Raw genomic sequence first — 21,589 nt, 5'->3', positions numbered from 1 at the left:
GTCTTGCCTAATCATTTACTCTTTCTCATATCTGATGGGTGTCCTTGGTATGGTAGGCAATTAATAAATGTTTATTAGCGTTCATATTGTAAGGGCTGGTCATAATCATAGGAAAGGCAAGAATTCAGGTGAGATTCAGCTTGTCTCCCAAACATTAAAGGATATAGCTAGGTGAAGCATTTGACCTGGAGTCAGGAAGAACTAAATTCAAGTTTCTACTCAGATACTTACTAGCTGTGTGACCCTGGGCAAGTCATTTAGCCTCAGTTTCCTCATATGTAATGTGGGGATAATAATACCTTTCTGGATTATTATAAAGAAGTAATAATTATAAAGTGCTTACTCAGGCCAGTGCCTGATACATAGTAACCACAATAAAGATCTTTGCAATTAGCTATTATTGAAGAATAATGTAGAATCCTTAAGCACCAGACTTGGATAGGACAAAAGTCCTGGCTTGGTGACTAACATTTGCTCACCTTGCCAGCCTGAAATCCAGGGTAACTCATGTGTTGTCTTTACATTCTGTTAAGATGCCATTTCATCTCAGAACTCACAGAGACAAAAATAAAAAATCATAATATCATCAGAATAAACCTTGGTGGTACTTTATAGCATCACTTCAAAAGGTTATTCCAAACAGGAAATTTTCAGTCTTCCAGTTTCAGTTTGTGATCCTCTGAGAGCAGATCTATATTCTGTTTCTAAGGCTCAGAACTCAAAATACTTTGAAGAGAAGCAGCGGTGGCCAGTGCATAAAGGAATGTACTGGGAGTTGAGGCACAGGCCCTGCTGAGAAACAAAGGACGATGTATGTGAAGTGTCTGGCTGGCTCTCCTGGTGAGAGGATGGGAAATACAGGGGCTTAGGGAATAGTTACTGTAAATCTTAGTGGCTGACATATTTATATATATATTAAAAAAAAACACCAAAGCTACAAGGGGGAAAAAAAGGCATTCAGTAGACTGAAAGTGACATTTTATTCAAATAGAAAACAACATAATATGAAAAACTTTCAGGAGCTAAGAGATTTTGTAAATGGAGCAAAGAATAGGCCACATCAGGGGAGTGTGAGAGAATGAGCTAAAAATCTATACTGTTACTTTTGCCAATTTCCCCAGTGAAATGTAAAGAATAAGACTACCCTCATGCTCCCTCTTTCATGGCATTAACTATGACATGTGTGTAAAATGCACTTAAAAGTGGACACGTGAAATCTGTTGAGATAACCATGAATGTCACTTTATTCAAATGATCACATTTCCAAGTGCATAGAATCCCAAAGGAAGCATCTTTCTCATTGTAAAGGCAAGTTGAATTAAACAGAGAAGAGTTTTATTTGTTCCAATTAAAAGTCGACATCCGTGCAAACCTGCTAAATTATGAATAAGGCATAGTGGTTCCATGTTTGAAGAAGTTTAACAATGAGAAACAAGCTCTTCAGGGGGAATACTTTATTAGGGAGGATAAGAAGCATTATTCAAACAGTCCGAATGCAGAGCGATACCATCAACAGTGATATCTTTTATATTGGAATCCTCTGGATCTTGAGATAATAGGTCAAAGTCCTCATCCGAAGTGGAAGGGCGAGTTAGGATGATCCGGGGTATCTAAAGCAGAATATTAGAAGTTATTGACAAAAGAGATATGTATATATTAAAAAAAATAAAAAACAAACAGAAAGTGAAAAATTAATTTAAATGACAGGAGAAAGCATAAAGCATGCGAATAACAGAGTTAATGCAATTAAAAAGTGTGACTGAAATATAAACACTGAGATTGAGACAAAAGATTTAAACAGCAGCCTAGAGAAGGAAATATTGTCCAATTAGCTCTGGTAGAGCATCGATAAAAGTATGAAGTCATTGTTTGGCCTTGTTTTGAAATTGGAACAGTAATTCTCGATGACAATTCCTATTACTTTATGTTTTATGTGACCTTAAAAGTTGCAAGAGAAAAAGATTACCTGAATAGGAAAAGGGCCACACTGAAATTATTATTGCCTCTTGGGCCTGTTAAATGGAAGGAGGACATAAGGATGCCCTGTGCCAAAACAAATTTTTCCTCCTAACTATACTCTTCAACTGATACTCAAGTGGAATCATTTGCAAAATGATTTAATCAAAATATCCAAATGCTAATTGATGAATGTGTTATTTGCAAGCATCATTCAGTAGGCAGATTTCATCTATGTGAAATTCTTGTTAATTTTATGTTATGAAATACAGATGAGAAGCAAAAGAAGCCAGAGGGCAGATATTCAAATTCCTGCCAAGAAGCGTCTGAGTTTAGCTACTCTCATTACTATATGCTGCCAAAGCTCATAATTGGGAAGAAAAATCTGTTGCCCTAAATGCCCAAGTTGATGTCATTTCAAAATGAAAAAACAGAAACCATAAGGTTTCATTCATAAACTGGCCATCATACACTGACTTTACTACATTTATCATTTAATTTGCAAGGATTTTATGCATGAAAGATCATAGACTCCAGAGCAGGAAGAGACCTAAAAAGTCATTTAATCTAATTGCTTCCTTTTATGGGTGAGGAAACTCAAGACCAGAGAGATAAAGGGACTTGCTCAAAGTCATACAGGGAAGATCTAAGGCAGGTTTTGAAACCAGCAACTTTCTATATAAACTGTGATCCTATAATCCCATGACCTCAAAAAGAATATTCTTTCCTATACATCAGTGAAGTCTTTCATAATGGCATTCAGAAATCATAATCTCAGGGTTAGAAGGAATTTCATCTAGTACAATCTGAGCCAGGACACTTGATCAAATTGGGCTTCTCATTGGTCTTGCTCTATCATCAATCCCCACTCCAAACAATTCACCATATTGCTGCTGAAATGATTTTCCTTAGCTGCAGATCTGACCATGTTATTCCCCTTTGCAACACTGCAGTGGCTCCCTATTACCACCACCATCACAATAAAGTATGAACTTGTCTGTTTGGCTTTAAATTCCTTCACAATTTAGCTCCACTTTATATTTCTGGCTATTTTGTGCATTGTTTCCCCTCTTGTCCTCTCCAATCCAGTCAAAATGGTCTTTTTTTGTTCCTCCACATTGTTTTTCATCTTCCTTTTCTGTTCTTTTGTACTGGGTAGGCTCCATGCCTGGAATGCACTCCCTTGTGACTTCTGCCTCATAAAATCCTCCTTTTCCTTCAAAAAACCAGCTCAAACACTACCTTCCACATGACTGTTTTCCTGATTTCCTCAGTTGCCAATGTCTTCCCTCCCAAATTATTTTAACTGTTTCATACTTATTTGTAGTTGTTCTCTTCATATTTAGCGTGTATATAAACACAAACATATATAAATATTTATATTTATATATATTTATATATGTATATTGATGTATGAACATATGTATACACAAATATGCATTTATATGTATATATGTATATGTATATGCTCATGGCAGCTAGGTGGCTCAGTGGATAGAATGCCAAGCCTAGAATTCAGAAGACCTGGGTTCAAATGTGACCTCGGATGGTTCTTGGCTGTGTGATCCTGAGTAAGTCACTTAATTCCATTTGCCTAGTCCTTGCCTTTCTGTCTTAGAGTTGTTTCTAAGATAGAAAATAAAGGTTTAAAAAATAAGTTTATGCTTATAAGTATAAACATACAAAGATATATATACATAGGTATATATGTATATACAAACATACATTTGTGTGCACACATATGTATATTCTTATAAGTATATAAATTCATACATATATGTGTATATATGTATATATATGTATATATTTATTTGTTTATTGCTCATCTCCATCAGCAGAATGTAAGCTCCTTAAGATTGTTTCCTTCTTTGTATTTGTATCTGACACAAAGTAGGTGCTTAATAAATGTTTAAATGATTGTTGGTTGATTGATTGAATAAGAATCCCTTATAAAACACACCTGAGAGGTGGGATCCAAGCTCTACCTGAAGATCTCTGAGATCTCTGAGATCCTAGTTACCTTAGGACACACTCTATTCCACTTTGCAAAGCTCAGATGGTTAGGAAGTTTGAGGTTGTTGTTTTATTTTCCTTTCATCAAGCTAAATTTCTCTCTCACAAGTTGACCACAGCTTCTACTATTTCCTCTTTGGGAACTAGCTAGACAAGTCTAATCCTTTTTCCACAAGGCAGTTCTTCAAATGCTCAAACCCAGCTATCCTGCTCCACTCACTCCTTAAGTTTTCTCTCCTCTGTCACAAATGGAAATGAGATGTGTGTGGCAGGCTCTTCCGACCTGCTCTTACTGAAGCCTTGCTGGTTCTTCCCTTTGTAGTCCCTAAAAGCTTCTAAGAACTAATGAGTTCGCTCTGGTTAAGGAGGGAGTTGGTAGTGCCAGCTGCTATACCCTTCTAAATGCTAGCAAAATGTTCTTTTAATAATAGTGCTAGATTTTTACCAGGAATTAAAGTCAGGCTCCCTATAGAGGTTGTAGCCTCTGCCTTCTTCCATTTTGGGAAAATGGAGACATTTGGCCTCTTACAACCCTACAGCTCTTCTGCCATATCCCATGGTCTTTTAAAAATCACTGACAACAGCTTGGCAATCATACATGCCAGTCCTTTCAGTATTATAGAAAATAGTTTGGTATTGGTGACTTGCAATCCTGGAGGAAAGCTGGGTGTTCTCACTTCTGGAGTAATTCCCAGATGACCTTTTTGTCTAGCCTTCCCAGGACAGAGTTCATTCACTTCATAAGAGAAAATAGGAATAGAAAAAGATTTGAGTAATTCTACCTCTACGCTATCATCCATCAACAATATCCTGCCAGTCCAGGCAGGAATCTTACTCTTTCTTTGGTCTCCATGATACCACCCACATGGATAAATAAGCTAGCTTGACTCTTCAGAGCTTGTATTATCATCTTCAGTTCATTTTGGGCTTTATGATCCCTGGCACTACTTTTATAGGATCATACTCCTATTCTATGTTTATCTACAGTAACCTATCCTTTTTTCCATCATCTCTACTTGTCTTTTTATATTCCAAGTTTTTATAATCCAGTTGAGTTCCCTGTGGAGTGACATAAGTCTTTTTTTTTAACAGTTCCCCTTTTTCTACTAACTTGAATCATCTCTCTTTGTGTCTTCCATTTATGAATGAAAAGAAGCTTTCCATCCTTCTTGAGAATGCATCTCTCTAGAGAATTTTAGGCTGTAGAATCCTTTTTTATCTTTCCCCTAAATGTTCCAAAATTCATTTCCCCAAGATTTCAAGTGTGCTAGACTCTTATCAAAAATTTTGGAGGGTAGAGGCAATATGGCATAATCCAGGCAGCAATCCAGATTAATTCTCCCAACATTCCTTCTCAAATAAATTTTTTAACTTTGTTTTCTGTCTTAGTATCAATTCTGAAACAGAAAAATGGCAAGGTCTAGGCAATTGGGTTTTGTTTAGGGTCACCAAGCTAGGAAGTGTCTGAGGTCAGTTTTGAACCCAGGTCCTCCTGACTCTAGGCTTGGTGCCCTATCCACTATGCTGCCTAGCCACCTTTCAAATAACTTTTAAGTAACACCTGAAATCAAATTTTGGTATAGCAGCGCCAACAAAAGGTCAGAGTGCCTTCCTAAGACAACTTATGAGGCTGGTCAGAGAGATTTGTGACATTGGGTTGGAGTCTATTCTGGAGTGAGTGCAACTCCAACACCAATTGTGGGACTCTGATGCAGTGGGGACAGTGGCCACAGAATTATAGGGAGCTCTCAGTGCAGAGAAAGCAAAGAGGTTAGACAATTGATCAGAAAGGGATTGCAGAAAGGGACTGCTAGCACTGTGTGCATTTGGTACTGACTGGCTATTCTATTGCTCATAAGCAGATTTGGGTTGTAGTTGCAGGGCAGAGAGGACTGCTTGCTTGCTCTTGGTCACAAGGGAACAGGGGCCCTGGTCCCAATTTCAAGATAAGGAGGAGCACTAGCACATGCAGCTACAGTGGAGCAGGGGCTCTTCTTGGGTAAGGAGCAGAGCTCAGACAAGAAGAATGGCCACACTGCTGTCAGGATAATATCACCTTACAATCACTGAAAAATTGGAGACCTCCAGAACCAGCTCTAAAAACAGCCTGAAGCTTAAGACATTGCCTCCTTAATATGAGAGCAGAGGTTTACTATAATATAAAGGTCAAAATCAAGAAATAGGTTGAAAAAATGTGCAAACATGGAGCAGCTGGGTGACTCAGTACATTGGAAGATAGGCCCAGAGACAGGAGGTCCTAGGTTCAAATATGACCTTAGATACTTCCTAGCTGTGTGACTCTGGACAAGTCACTTGACCCCCATTGCCTAGCCCTTACCACTCTTCTGCCTTGGAACTAATCCACTGTGTTGATTCTAAGATGGAAAGTTATGTTTTAAAAAAAAAGCAAACAACAAAAAAGAACTTGAACATAAAAATCTACTACAGTTTTGGGGAAGACAAAGATAAGACAACATTGTGAAAACAACTACCCAAAAAAAGACTCAAAGAAAAATGCCAATTGAGCCCAACCTCAAAAAGAATTCTTATAAGAGGTAAAGAAAGAGATGAGTGGTAGAGGGAAAATTGGAGAAAGAAATGAGAGATTGTAAAATGTCAGAAAATGATTATTAAAATTTAATATTGAAAAAAATTTTTTAAGGAAATAAGAAATTAAAAATATTTGAACTGAGCAAAAACTGAGAAAGTTAGTGATTCCTTGACACATCAGGAGACAATAAAATACAATCAAAAGAAGAAAATGTGAAATAACTCTTTGGGGGGGGGAATAAAACAACTAACCTGGAAAATAGATCAAGGAGACATAATTTAAGAATTAAAGGACTACCTGATAACCATGATCCAAAAAATATTCAAGACAACATACTTCAAGACAGTATAAATGAAAATTGCCCCCAAATCTTAGACATAGAGGATAAAATAGAAATTGAAAAAAGTCTACTATCAGCTCATACAAGAGTTCCCCAAATAAAAACTCTTAGGAATATTATAGTCAAATTCCAGAGCTCCCAGGGCAAGGTGAAAATATTGCAGAAAAAAACCAGCAAGGAAGGAACAGTTCAAATATCATGCAGCCACAGTCAGGATCACAAAAATTTATTAGCTTCCACATTAAAGGAGTAGAAAGGCTTGGGATATGATATTCCAGAGGGCAAAGGAGCTAGGATTATAACCAAAAATATCTTACCCAGAAAAATTGAATATAAAGTATTCTTGATGAAAAAACCAGAGAGGAGTAGAAAGTTTAAGTTTCAGATACAAGACTCAAGAGAAGTATAAAAAGGTAAAATATTAAAAAAAAGTATTCAGAAGAACTCAATGAGGTTAAACTCTTTATATTCCTATATGGGAAGATTATTAACTCCTAAGTACTTTACCATCATTAGGATAGTTAGGAGGAGATTGCAGAGAGAGAGCATGGGTATGAGTCAATTATGTTAGAATGATCTCAAAAAAGCTGAGGATGAGACAGAGGGGTATGCTGGGAGAAAAGAGAAAGAAGCCATAGAACAGGGACATTTTCTCATATAAAAGAGTAATAAGCAAAGAAGAAATTTTATAGTGGAGGGGTAAATGGAGTGTGGGGAGCAGCAATACCTGAACATCCCCCCACCTTTAGGATTAGTTCAAAGAGAAAAAATATATATATATATATATATGTGTGTATACACACACACACACACACACACTCAGTTGAGTATAGAAATTATCTTACACAATAGGGAAAGAGGAGAGGAAGAGGGGGAAGAGGAGAAGAAATGTGGGAAAGGAGAAGATAAAAGGAAGGGTTAAGGGAGGCCATCATCAGAAGTAAACCAGACTTGAAGAGGGATAAGATATAAAGAGAGCAAGAAGGATAAACAAAATAAAATGAGATGAAGGGAAATGCACATTAATCATTATTGTGAATGTGAATAGGATGAGATCACTCATAAAAAGGAAGTGGATAGCAGAATGGATTAAAAACCAGAATCCAACAATATGTTGTTTACAAGAGACATACTTGAAACAGAAAGACATATAGAAAGTTAAAATAAAAGGCTGGAGCAGAACCTATTATACTGCAGCTGAAATTTTTTTAAAAAGGCAGGAAGAACAATCATGATTTCAGATAAAGGAAAAGCAAAAATAAACCTAATTAAAAGAGATTATCAGGGAAATTATATTTTGCTAAAAGGTATCATAGACAGAAAAGTAATATCAAAAGTGTGTATGAATTTTCTCTGATAAAGGTCTCATTTCTCAAATATATGGGAAACTGAGTCAGACTTACAAAAATAACAGCTATTCCCCAATTTAAAAATGGTCAAAAGATTTGAACAGAGAGTTTTTCTTTCAACTCTTACCTTCCATCTTGGAATCAATACATTGTATTGTTTCTAAATTAGAAGATTGGTAAGGGCTATGCAATGGGAGTTAAGTGACTTGCCCAGAGTCAAACAGCTAGGAAATGTCTGAGAACAAATATGAATTCAGGACCTCCTATATCTGGGCCTGGATCTCTATCCACTGAGCTACCTAACTGCATAAACATGCAGTTTCCAAAAGAAATCAAAGCAATCTATAGTAATTGTATAATGTTCTAAATTACTATTGACAAGAGAAAGGCAAATTAAAACACCTCTGAGGTGCTACCTTACACATATCAGAAATGACAAATGCTAGAGGGGATAAGGAAAAAAAGGTAGCTTGATGAACTGTTGGTGGAATTGTGAATCATTCTGAAAAACAATTTGAAACTATGCTCAAAGGCCATAAAACTGTGCATACCCTTTGACTTAGTAATACCACTACTAAGTCCATATGCCAAAGAGATGACAGAAAAAGGAAGGATCTCTACATACAAAAATATTCATAACAGCTCTTTTTCTGTTGGAAAATGTTTGAAAATTGAGGGGATGCTCTTCAAGTGGAAAATGACTGAACAATGAGGCATATGATTATTCTGGAAATACTACTGTGTTATAAGAAATGATGAGGGGAATGGTTTCAGAAAAAAACACGGCAAGACACCTATAAATTCATGTAAAGTGAGAACAACCAGGAAATCACTGTGCATAGTAACAGCACTGTTGTTGAATGATCAACTATGAAAGATATGACTCTAATCAATACAATGATCCAAAACAATTCCAAAGGATTTTTGATGATAAAATGCTATCCACCTCCAGAGAGAGAAGATAAACTCTGATTCAAAATGAAGTACAATTTTCTTGCTTTATTTCTTTTTTGGAATATGACTAATATGGAAATATGTTTTACATGATTTCACATGTATAATTGATATCATTTTGCTTGCTTTCTCAGTGGAAGATTAGAGGGAGGAGGAAGGGAGAGATTTTGGAACTCTAAATTAAAAAGAAAAGAATGCTTAAAAATAAATAACAAATGTATTGTTTTTAAAAATTCTTTGATGGACTATTGGTCATTTGGCTCCAAAGTTCCCTTTGTTTCTTTGTCAGCTAGTTAATTTGTGTTGGTTACAATGATGTCTAGAATAGTAGTTCCTTTACCTTTTGAGGAATGAAATTGAAATTATTGCAAAAGATTCCTGACCCCCTCCTACTATAACCATTTTCCTAAGTTGTTGATGCCAAGCTTTACTCTCGCTCTGGTCTCCACATTATTTGATGTCTCCTAGTCTACCAAGGTACAAAGTTTTCTTTTTTATTCATAGGCATTTGCAACAGATGAAGATAAATAGGGCTGACCTAGGTAAAATGGGAAGTCTTTTAAGTGTATTAGATATTGTTCACAGATATGGACCTAGAAAGGACCAGCATCATTTAGTTTAAACCCTCCCGTTTCATTTTACAAATAAAGAAACCAAGACTCAAAAGAATGAATTGACTTGCTTAAGATCACATGGGTAAGAAGTGAATTCTGGATTTGAACCTAGACCCTCTGATTCCAAATCCTATGTTCTTTCCAATATTCCAAGATGCTTGCCATTCTTTCCTTTCTGTCTTCCTTACTCCCTTCTGTGGTACCCCTTCCTGTCTCTTCAGGCTTTCCTCATTTCTCTCTTTTCTATCACTCTTACCCTATGAAAGCAGGGGAGGATTTGGTAATATCGTGTAACAGATGGTCCTGAAAGGAATGATAAGTTTACCTATCAAGATATATAGAGAGAATGTGCCTACCACTTCAGGCATGGGACTGGGGCATAGCATGTTTGTGTTTTTAAACCCTTACCTTATGTCTTAGAACCAATATTAAGTATTGGTTCCAAGATAGAAGAGCAGTAAGGGCTAGAAAATTGGGGTTAAGTTGTTTTCTGAAGGTTACAAAGCTAGGAAGTGTCTGAGGCCACATTTGAACACAGGATCCCTCATCTCTAGACTTGCTTCTCTATCCACTGAGTCACCTAATTCCCCCTCACAGTAGCATATGGTTTTGAGGAGGATGAAATAAAGCACCTAATGGTGATCAAGCACAAATATTTTTCTCTTGACGCTATGGATATTAGGCTTATGACTGACCAGCTGCAACCATATAGGAGAAAGAAGCCTAAAGCACACTAACTTGCACTTGAGAGATTGTGGATATAGACTAAAATAAAGGAGTATTGGATTAGGAATAGGGAGCAATGTTGAGAGGTCGAGTGCTCACTACTTAACCCAGAATAAGCTCTTAACCATGCTTTTTTGCCTTATTAAGAAACAGGTTGAGGAGTGATCTCCCCTTTCTGAGTTCAAATCTGTCTTCAGAGACTTACTAGCTGTGTGACCTGAGGCAAGTCACTTAACCTTGTTTGCCTCAGTTTCCTTATTTATAGAATAAGCTAAAGAAGGAAATGACAAACCACTCCAGTATCTTTGCCAAGAAAACCCCAAATGGGGTCACAAGGAGTCAGACACAACTGAAAAATGAAATAACAACAAGTAGTAACTGATTGATTGAGCAAGAACAGAAAAGAATTGCTCTTCTGTATGTTCTGTAGTGAGAAGAATATGAGTCTTCTGAGCCCATTTTTATCTCTCACCCGAGACTCTTTTCCATTTTGGGGTTGAATGGAAAACAAAAGGACCTGACATGAGAAGATAACAATGTGGCTCTATTAGCAGAGAAAAAAGAAACTGATCCTTATGGATAATCCTGTTTGAGATGTTTTTATTACTCTGGTCAAATATTCATCTAATTATTCATATGGCCTGGAATAATTAATAAACATTGAAGAAAGAGTTAAAATGGAAGAGTTTCCCAAGTTGGTTGAAAGGTAGGGCCAAGATCTGATTGACTAAATCTAAACAGTGGGGAGAAAAAAACCCTTTGTAGACTAATAAGATAAGCTTTGTCACCAGCAAAGGCATATATCTGAGGCAAAAAATGGCATCCAGCTCTCTGAGAACTAGAGAAAATTTGGCAATTACATTATTATTATGGTTTGCATAGAAGACGGCAAATGCACATTTAGCTGATGGCACCATTCCCTATAATAAATAAAGACAGGCAGTGGTCAACAGTATCCCCTGAAAGCTATAATCACACATAATTAATTTGATCAAAACTCATTCAAACTCATGTTGAATGTCCCAAGTATCTGCATTTTCAGGGCTTATGGATCAAAAGAGGGAGGCAAAATGGTAGAATGGAAAGAGATGGATTAGAGCCAGAAGGCAGGCTGAAATCTTATATCTTCCTCTTACTGCCTAATGACCTTGGGCAAGTAGTTAACCTGCTTTGGATCAAGGCCTTGGTTGCAATATCTATGGAAACTGAATCAACTAAATGACTTCTAAGATCCCATCCAACTCTTATTTTATAACCCTTTATTGTTATCCAATCATTTCAGTTATATTTGATTTTTTGTGACTTCATCTGGGGTTTCCTTGGGGAAATATGCTGAAATGATTTGCCATTTCCTTTTCCATCTCATTTTACAGATGAGGAAACTTTAACCAATGGAGTTGTGACTTGCCCAAAGTCACACAGCTAGAAAATGTCTGAGACAGGATTTATTCTTGGAGTCAGGAAGATCAAGATCCAAACCCTATATCTGACAAATACTCACTGTGTGCCCTTGGGCAAATCACCTAATTCCTCAGCGCCTCTTTTCATACTGTAAAGTTTCTTTACTAAGTCACTGATGATTTGAGATTTATATTGGTTGAAGGAATCCCCACACTGAAGGAATCATAGTTGCTCCACATATCTGGGATATGAAAGTTAAAAAAAGAAATGAAAATAGTTCTTTGGCCCTGGTCATCGTCATCTCTTATTGGATAACTCAAACCTTCTACTCGATTTTAAGTAGAGTCCAAATGCTTAAAGATTCACAATTGAACTTTTCATTTTCTTCCTATAGGTCAGTGAGAGAATTTGTTTCATTAACCTTTAGTCTGAAAAATTCTCTTGTCACATTTTTTTCCCAAAGGAATATATGGAGTTTTTTAAAAAAGATTTATTCATATGTGTACACATGGCTAGCCAAACTTAGAGGCAACACTAGAAGGCAATCAAATGACTGAAATCCCAGTATGTGTAAGAACATAACTGAAAGGACTGTACAACAACAACTTCCTGACTTCAAGGCCTACTCGCTATGCTACTTAAGCTACAGGAGCTAACAAAATTTTTGGAGAATATCAGTATTTTGCCTCTCATCTCTTAGTTTCTTTGTTTTTAATCCTTACCTTCTGCCTTCAAAATTGTGTATTGGTTCTAAGGAAGAAGAATGGTAAGGGCTAGGCAATGGGGGTTAAGTGCCTTACTCAGGATCACACAGCTAGGAAGTATCTATGATCAAATTTGAACCCAAGACCTCCCATCTCTAGGCGTAGTTTTTAATCCATTGAGCCACCCAGCTGCCCCCTCATCTCTTAATTTATTAAGGGAATTGGTACACAAATGGGACAGAACAAGGTATACACATTCAGAGTTGCCCAAAGTAAAGATTTGTTTTATTTGACTATTCCTTTTACAAGGCCAGAGGGAGAAGTAGATGGAAAGCATGGGAAGTAAGTAATGATATGAAACAAAAAAATGTCAATAAAGGGCAGCTAAGTGGCACAGTAGATAGAGTTCTGGGCTTGGAGTCAGGAAAAGCTGAGTTCAAACCCAGTTTTAGACATTTAAAAGCAATGCAACACTGAGCAGGTCACTTAACCCATCTGCCTCAGTTTCCTCAACTGTAAAATGGTGATAATAATAGTACCCATCTCCCAAGTGGTTGTGAAAGTCAAACAAGATAATATTTGTAAAGTGCCTGACCCAGAGTAGGCAAATAATGATTATTTCCTTCTATAAAGAATTTTAAAGGCTTTGTTTTTAAAGACATGTTCATTTTTAAAGGCGTTACTGCTTTTTTGCTCACATATAACATTCTCTGAATATCATCAGTACTTAACTGTCACAGAGAGAAGCACAAACACCTGAAAATATCCCCTAAAGATCATCTCCAGAAGAGAAAAGAATCAGGACTCCTTTGCGGTTTCTTAAGAAAAACTCAGAACATCCAGGTAAGACATCTTGTGAAAGAGACTGAGACCTAATTGAAGCTTTATCTCAGAATGAGAACATTCTCAATGGGCCTTTCAAAATCCTGAGCAGCACCACTCAGGATGGAAATAAGTATATGAGAACAAGTTGAAACCCTTCTGCACATTGTCCTGATTATCTCCATGTTGTTTAGAAGGACCATTAGCCTGTATTTGAGGGAACAGGAAAAAAATGTTTTTAATCCACTACTCTGTGAGGAAGAGAAAACGAACACTAATGTATGACCTAAGTAAGAAAAAAAAAAGGTAGTTGAAATGTGGTAGGAGATTAAATAGAACAAAGACCCCTAACTGAAGTACTAGGCTGGGAAGGAGAAGAAGGAAGTAGATTGAGGACAAATAAGGCATCTGGCAAAAAAAAAATTATGGAGCCATGAACAAATAAAGAAAATTATTTAAAGAGCTCTTCTGCAGGGCACAGGAACTAAAGGCAGGCAGGAAATGAATGAATGGACAAATGGAAAGAAGACAACTGAAACTAATGGCAGTAGATAGTAATAATAATAGCTCTAATAGCTCAAACTTATAGAGAGCTTTAAGGTTTTCAAAGCACTTTATAAAAATTATCTCATTTCATCTTCATAAGAACCCTGGGATGTAGGTGATTTTATAGATAAGGAAACTGAGGCAGACAGGTTAAGTGACTTGTCCAGAGTTTACAAAGTTAATAAGCATTTGAGACAGGATTCAAACTCATTTCTTCTGGACTCCAAGTCCATCATTCTATCCCTCCTGCCACCTAGAAGCACAGAGAAATGGGGGGAGAGAGGAATCAGCCCTCATAAGGATCATAGAAGAAATGAGAAAAAAAGAAAAGATGTGGAATTTGCTACAGTCAGCACCAGTCAGAATGGAATGTCCTCTGAATTTACAGTACAGACAAGCCAAAAGAGCACTGTGCCAAGGCACTCTGGTAAAATCACTCATTTAAAAATTTTATATAGTAAATTCAGTTTATGAGATATTGGAGAAAAACTTAACAATGCCCAGTAAAGAGAAATATTATACATACGAGCTATTTGAAAGTACCTGAGGGAACCTCTCTCTATCTCTATGTCTCTGTCTCTGTCTCTCTCTGTCTCTGTCTCTGTCTTTCCCTCTTTCTGCCTTATGTGTCTCCTCTTTTCTCTCACTCTCATTCTTTCTTATTCTGTCTCTTTCTTCCATCTTTTACCCCCAGTCTGTCTGCCTGTCTCTTTCACTCTCTTGTTTTTAATTTGTATTTCCCTCCTCTCTCTCTCTCTCTCTCTCTCTCTCTCTCTCTCTCTCTCTCTCTCTCTCTCTCTCTCTCTCTCTCTCTCTCTCTCTCTCTCTCTCTCTCTCTCTTTCTCTCTCTCCATTTTACATAATTTTAACCTCTGTCAAAAAGATTGGAACTCATGATTCCTATAACTTAGAATTCTCATTTTTCACATTATGGGAAGAAGGTGGGAAGCAGTATTGGAGAGCTGGCCTCCAAGACAAAAAGAATTGAGTTCAAGTCATGCTTCTTATACTTTCTGGCTCTGTGATTCTGAGAGCAAGTTACTCAATCTCTCAGTACCTCTAAGCAGTTTTCTAAGACCCTAAATTGCAAAGATTTCATTAGTAGAGAAAATTTCCTCTCTGGGAGTTCTCTATACAGATAAAATAATAAGTAAGATCCAAAAAAATCATTGGGCAGGTACTCTGGTATTGTAGAAAAAAGGCTGGATTTGTAACCAAACTTTCTTAGCTATGTGAACTTGGGCAAATTATTCCCTCCACCCCACCCCACCCCCAATCCTCAGCTCCTTTATTGGTATGTCACCCCTATCTTCAGGGCCACTGGTTTAGGACTCTCTCCTTATGGGTGGAGATGAATGCCCTTCCCTGTTAGAGGGGCAAGGTAAAATTTTTGCCTCTCACACAGGGCAAGGAATGAGTTTTAGAACAAAGGGTGACATGTAAAATAGTCCTGAACACAAAGACTTAAAACTGCCTCCTGCCATCTTCCTACCCAACAGCCTCTCAAGGTTGTTCTGGAGATAAAATGAGATTATGCATCACCATTATCATTCTGGTTATGCTGTCCAGTTGAAGACCATGGAATACCACACAGACTCTGAAGAATTAAACTGGAAGGTTGCCCAAAAAGAAATGGAGAATCACATGATAGATATAAGTAAACTATGACATATTACCAACAAAAAATTGTGCAACATGGGCATAAAAGATAGCATCAGAAAGATGTTTAGTTGGAAAAGAAGGTGGGCCAATTGTGTGGCTACAGCAAAAAAAAAAAAACTAATGAACAACCCAAGTACTACATGGTACCTGTACAATGTCAAGAGACTTAAAGACTCTAAAGCCATTGAATGGACCCACTTTGGAGGATTTACAGGGGAACTGTATTAGAGGTGTACTCTAATGAATGAATGGTTAAATTCTCTGAGTGTGTCATGAAGTCCTTGGCCCCCTCACCCAGTTGCAGTTGGCTGCCTCTTCTTAGAAAAGTCAAAATAGCCCTTCTGACTGTGCAAAGACAGAGCTGCCTCCTTCTCTGTGAACTGTGGAGAAGTAAAGCCAGAGTGAGAAAGGGATAAGAAAAGCAGAGGAATGCTGAGGCCCAGGAAATTAGTCCAGGCTCCTTCCCAGAAAGCCTTCATTGTCTCCAATTTAAAGATGCAGTATGCTGTGATTATTATGTGAATCAAAAAAAAAGTTTGAAAACCACTGGAGTAAACTATAAACTTAATTACAGTAATACTGTTACATTATTTCCCAGACCTAGAAACAATTAACTCCCACTGATAATCAATTTTCTTAAAGGCAATTGCTCTCATTAAAATTTCCCAGACTCAAGCACATGCTTTTCTATCATTTGGCAGTATTTAGATATACATTTCTATGTTTAGATGTATATTTCTGTATTTTAAAATATGATCAGGTCTCTTCTCTGACAGAGGTTCTTTCAATAAGAAATCTGATTAAGAACAAGATGTTCTCCAGACTCTCACCTCTCTTTCTTTGTTTCTGTCTCTCTTTCATATACACACACTTTTTATCTCTCTTAGTCCTCTCTTTTTCTCTGACTAATTCTCTTGATCTCTCATACATTCTCTTTAATTCTCTCTCTCTCTCTCTCTCTCTCTCTCTCTCTCTCTCTCTCTCTCTCTCACACACACACACACACACACACACACACACACACACACACACACACACACACAAAGGCATGCCCTGTGTGCTACCTAGGTATTGTATTGTAACTAATTCAAAACATGTTTTGTACTGTATTGCTGGGTCTTTTAGGTAAAAATCTAGCAAACAAATTCAGACTAATTTCAGTAACCAATTCTGGCCCTGAAGAACAAATGATGAAACATATTTTCCTCTGCTTGGAGGAGAGGTGGGAGAAGATTGAAATAATATTTAATATAAAGTCAGATTAAATCCTTCTTTGGTCCTCTATCTATTGTCTCAATCAGAGCTTCTAGAGAGCAGAGATAGTCCCACTTTTCTATTCCCAGACTCAATATTCAGCCTTTTCATTAACTCATTCAAGTTGCTTAACTGTTCTTATTGTTTTCATTGTTATTAGAGTAATGTTGATAGGAGTGGGATTGTATTAGTAATTTTTATATCAGAATTTATATTAGAAATGTAAAACAAAATCATCAATAAATGTTTTGTGTATAATTAAATGTTAATAATAATACCAGAAACTACTCCTGACCCCTACAAGTTTCCCCTTTTTACTCCTGTTTTCCTATCCCTTACTCTTCTATCCTTCCTTAACCCAGTTTACTTCTTTCTAACCAGTCCCAAACTCCTCAAGATTTTGAGTGACCAGAATGTCTGTAGTCTAGTCCTAGCCATTGCCTAACAACAGATTCCTTATACAGCACCATTGTCCCCAGAGTAACAGAAGATGGCCTATCACTGCTGAGCACAGAGTAGGATGAACATTATGGTCACAGAGCAAAGCTATGTAATATATGTCAATGCAGTACAGAACACAGACCCTAGAGTCACAAAGATTCATTTTCCAGAGTTCTGTGTGACCTTGTATAAGTCACTTCATCCTGTTTGTCTCATTTCCTCATCTGTAAAATGAGCAGGAGAAGGAAATGGCAAACCACTTCAGTATCTTCTCAAGGAAACCCCAAAAGAGATCATGAAGAGTTGGACATGACTGAACAATCATAACAAGTATGTGTGTATGTGTGATCAGTATGCTTTATATTTACCAGTCAAAAATGTGTTTACCAATCCAATGGAGCCAGCTTATCCTTCTTCCTATTTCCTATTTCTCTGGAGTTTACTACTCCAAGTTTTTAACCCTAGCATTACCCTTGACTCCTCCCTCCCTCTCCCTTACCCCATGTATATTTTCATTCATCATTGCAGTTTCTTTTATTTGATCATTTCCAAATATTATTCATTGGAGACAAAGATCATTTTCTTTTCCTCCCCCCCTCCCCCACCTATCCCATAGTGGACACACAATTCCACTGGACATGTGTTCTTGATTCGAAACCATTTCCATGTTGTGGGGTTTTGCATTAGAGTATTCATTTAGCATCTCTCCTCAGTCATATCCCCTCAACCCCTGTAGTCAAGCAGTTGCTTTTCCTCAGTGTTTTTACTCCCACAGTTTGTCCTCTGCTTGTGAATAGTATTTTTTCTACTAGATCCCTGCAGATTGTTCAGGGACATTGCATTGACACTAATGGAAAAGTCCATTAAGTTCGATTGTACCACAGTGTATCAATCTCTGTGTACAATGTTTTCCTGGTTCTGCTCCTCTCACTCTGCATCACTTCCTGGAGGTTGTTCCAGTCTCCATGGAATTCCTCCACTTTATTATTCCTTTGAGCACAATAGTATTCCATCACCAACATATACCACAATTTGTTCAGCCATTCCCCAATTGAAGGGCATCCCCTCATTTTCCAATTTTTGGCCACCACAAAGAGCGCAGCTATGAATATTCTTCTACAAGTCTTTTTCCTTATTATCTCTTTGGGGTACAAACCCAGCAGTGCTATGGCTGGATCAAAGGGCAGAAAGTCTTTTATCACCCTTTGGGCATAGTTCCAAATTGCCCTCCAGAATGGTTGGATCAATTCACAACTCCACCAACAATGAATTAATGTCCCTACTTTGACACATCCCCTCCAGCATTCAGTACTTTCCTCTGCTGTCATGTTAGCCAATCTGCTAGGTGTGAGGTGATACCTCAGAGTTGTTTTGATTTGCATCTCTCTGATTATAAGAGATTTAGAACACTTTTTCATGTGCTTATTAATAGTTTTGATTTCTTTATCTGAAAACTGCCTATTCATGTCCCTTGCCCATTTATCAATCTGCAATGGGGATAAACTAGATGCATTCCCAATAAGATCAGGAGTGAATCAAGGATGCCCATTATCACCTCTAGTATTTGACATTGTACTAGAAACACTAGCAGTAGCAATTAGAGAAGATAAAGGAATTGAAAGCATCAAAATAGGCAAGGAGGAGACCAAGTTATCACTCTTTGCAGATGACATGATGGTCTACTTAAAGAATCCTAGAGATTCAACCAAAAAGCTAATTGAAATAATCAACAACTTTAGCAAAGTTGCAGGATACAAAATAAACCCACATAAGTCATCAGCATTTCTATATATCTCCAACACAGCTCAGCAGCAAAAACTAGAAAGAGAAATCCCATTCAAAATCACCTTAGACAAAATAAAATACCTAGGAATCTATCTCCCGAGACAAACACAGGAACTATATGAACACAACTACAAAACACTCTCCACACAACTAAAACTAGACTTGAGCAATTGTAAAAACATTAACTGCTCATGGGTAGGACGAGCCAATATAATAAAAATGAACATCCTACCCAAACTTATTTATCTATTTAGTGCCATATCCATTGAACTTCCAAAAAATTTCCTTACTGATTTAGAAAAAAACATAACAAAGTTCAGTTGGAAGAACAAAGGATCAAGGATATCTAGGGAAATAATGGAAAAAAATACAAAGGAAGGTGGCCTTGCAGTCCCAGATCTCAAACTATATTACAAAGCAGCAATCATCAAAACAATTTGGTACTGGCTAAGAGACAGAAAGGAGGATCAGTGGAATAGACTTGGGGCAAGTGACCTCAGCAAGACAGTATATGATAAACCCAAAGATCCCAGCTTTTGGGACAAAAATCCGCTATTCGATAAAAACTGCTGGGAAAATTGGAAGACAGTGTGGAAGAGATTAGGTTTGGATCAACACCTCACACCCTACATCAAGATAAATTCAAAATGGGTGAATGACTTGAACATAAAGAAGGAAACTATAAGTAAATTAGGCAAACACAGAATAGTATACATGTCAGACATTTGGGAAGGTAAAGACTTTAAAACCAAGCAAGACATAGAAAGAGTCACAAAATAAATAATTTTGACTACATCAAATTAAAAAGTTTTTGTACAAACAAAACCAATGTAACTAAAATCAGAAGGGAAGCAACAAATTGGGAAACAATCTTCATAAAAACTTCTGACAAAGGTTTAATTACTCAAATTTACAAAGAGCTAAATCAATTGTACAAAAAAATCAAGCCATTCTCCAATTGATAAATCATTGCAGTTTTTATCTGTACAATATTTCTCCTTTGTGACTCCTCTCTCCTCACACAGGCTATTACCTTAGTTCAGGACCTGACAGTCTCCCAACTAGACTATTCTGATGGCTTCCTAATTGATTTCCCTGTCTTTGGCCCCTCCCTACAACAACCCATCCCTCACATAGCTGCCAAAGTGATTTTCATTTTCTGCATATTTGACCACATAATTTCATGTCTTAATAAACTGCAGTGGCTCCCTACTGCCTGTAGGATAAGGGATAAGCTTCCATTAGACTGTAAGATTCTTAAGAACAAGGACTAGTTTGTTGTTTTGGTTTTTGGGTTTTTTTTTTTTTCATTTCTTTTGCATCCCTCGCAATTAGCCCAGTTAACTTGTAACTCCTGCTAGTTGACTACTTCGTTTTTAAAGACCTTTACAAATGAATCTCCTTCCAAACTCATTGTATATTTCTTTCCTTGCCAGTCTGGCTAGACTGAACTTGTCTCTGTTCCTCACAGACTGAGCTCAATCTCCTAGCTCATTGTTCAAGACTATTGTACTGGTCCTGGGATACTGGGACCCATTTCTGGAGAGATAAGATTTCTCCTCACTTCTATCTCCTAGAATGGCACTCTTCATCATCTGCTTCTACAGATCCCAACTTCTTGATCCCAACAGTTAGTGTTCTCTTTCTCTAACTACTTTGTATCTTACTTTGCATAGTCTGTTTATACTTATTTGTGTACTCATCGTCTCCAATTAGAATGGTTAGAATGTATATGTGCTCCTTGGGAGGAGGGATCGTTTCATTTATTCTATGCTCAGCCCCAAAGCACAGTGACTAGCACATAGTAAAGCATTTAATAAATACTGATAGAGGGACTGATTGGGCACATAAGTTGTTTAGTGGTTTTTTTTCTCTCTAAGGCAGACAAGAATAATAAGGTCTAAGTCACAGTGTGATAAGATATGTAAGCTTAAGGGAACCTTAGAAATTATCTATTCCAACTTCCCCTTCCCTTCATTTTTTACAAGTGAAGAAAATGAGGGAAAGAGAAGTGAGAAGTCGATGCCAATATCATATTGTGAGTTAGAGACAGGCAGGGTTTTGTGTTTTGTTTTGTTTTGTTTTGTTTTGTTTTAATAGCATTACCCTCCTAATGGCCTCTTATCAGCCCTATCAATTATACATATTATAGTGCTGGTCAGTCAGGAAGCATTTATAAACCACCTAATGTGTACCAGGTATAGGTCTAACCTTGGGAAAAATGAAGAAAAGCAAAAGACATCTCCTGACCTCAAGGAGTTACATTCTAATGAGGGAAGACTATGCCCAAAAGAAAGCTGCTATGAGGAACCTAGCTAGCATGGGTGAGGTATGATAGAGAAATCCAGAATAGCACTATCTATGGAAAATGAAGAGATGACTAACCTGGGTATCCACTTAAAAGGAGGTTCTGGGAAGAGCTCTCCTCCCTCCAGTCCGAGCAAGTGGACCCAAGAGTAAAGAGCACTTCC

At 37.3% G+C, this 21,589-nt stretch overlaps 1 protein-coding gene across 1 annotated transcript in view; it reads right to left on the bottom strand.

Annotated features, from left to right (window-relative positions):
* Positions 1-1,222: 1,222 nt before the first annotated feature.
* Positions 1,223-21,589, bottom strand: part of LOC103104019 (uncharacterized) — a 62,956-nt gene continuing 42,589 nt past the window's right edge. The window contains exon 5 of the mRNA XM_056818410.1: positions 1,223-1,610. Coding sequence (XP_056674388.1) covers positions 1,458-1,610 — 153 coding nt within the window. The 3' untranslated portion in view covers positions 1,223-1,457. The remainder of the gene's footprint in view (positions 1,611-21,589) is intronic.

The sequence above is a fragment of the Monodelphis domestica genome, chromosome 2, assembly GCF_027887165.1.
Source record: "Monodelphis domestica isolate mMonDom1 chromosome 2, mMonDom1.pri, whole genome shotgun sequence".
NCBI classification, from domain to species: Eukaryota; Metazoa; Chordata; class Mammalia; order Didelphimorphia; family Didelphidae; genus Monodelphis; species Monodelphis domestica.
This window is presented reverse-complemented; position numbering and strand designations above follow the sequence as displayed.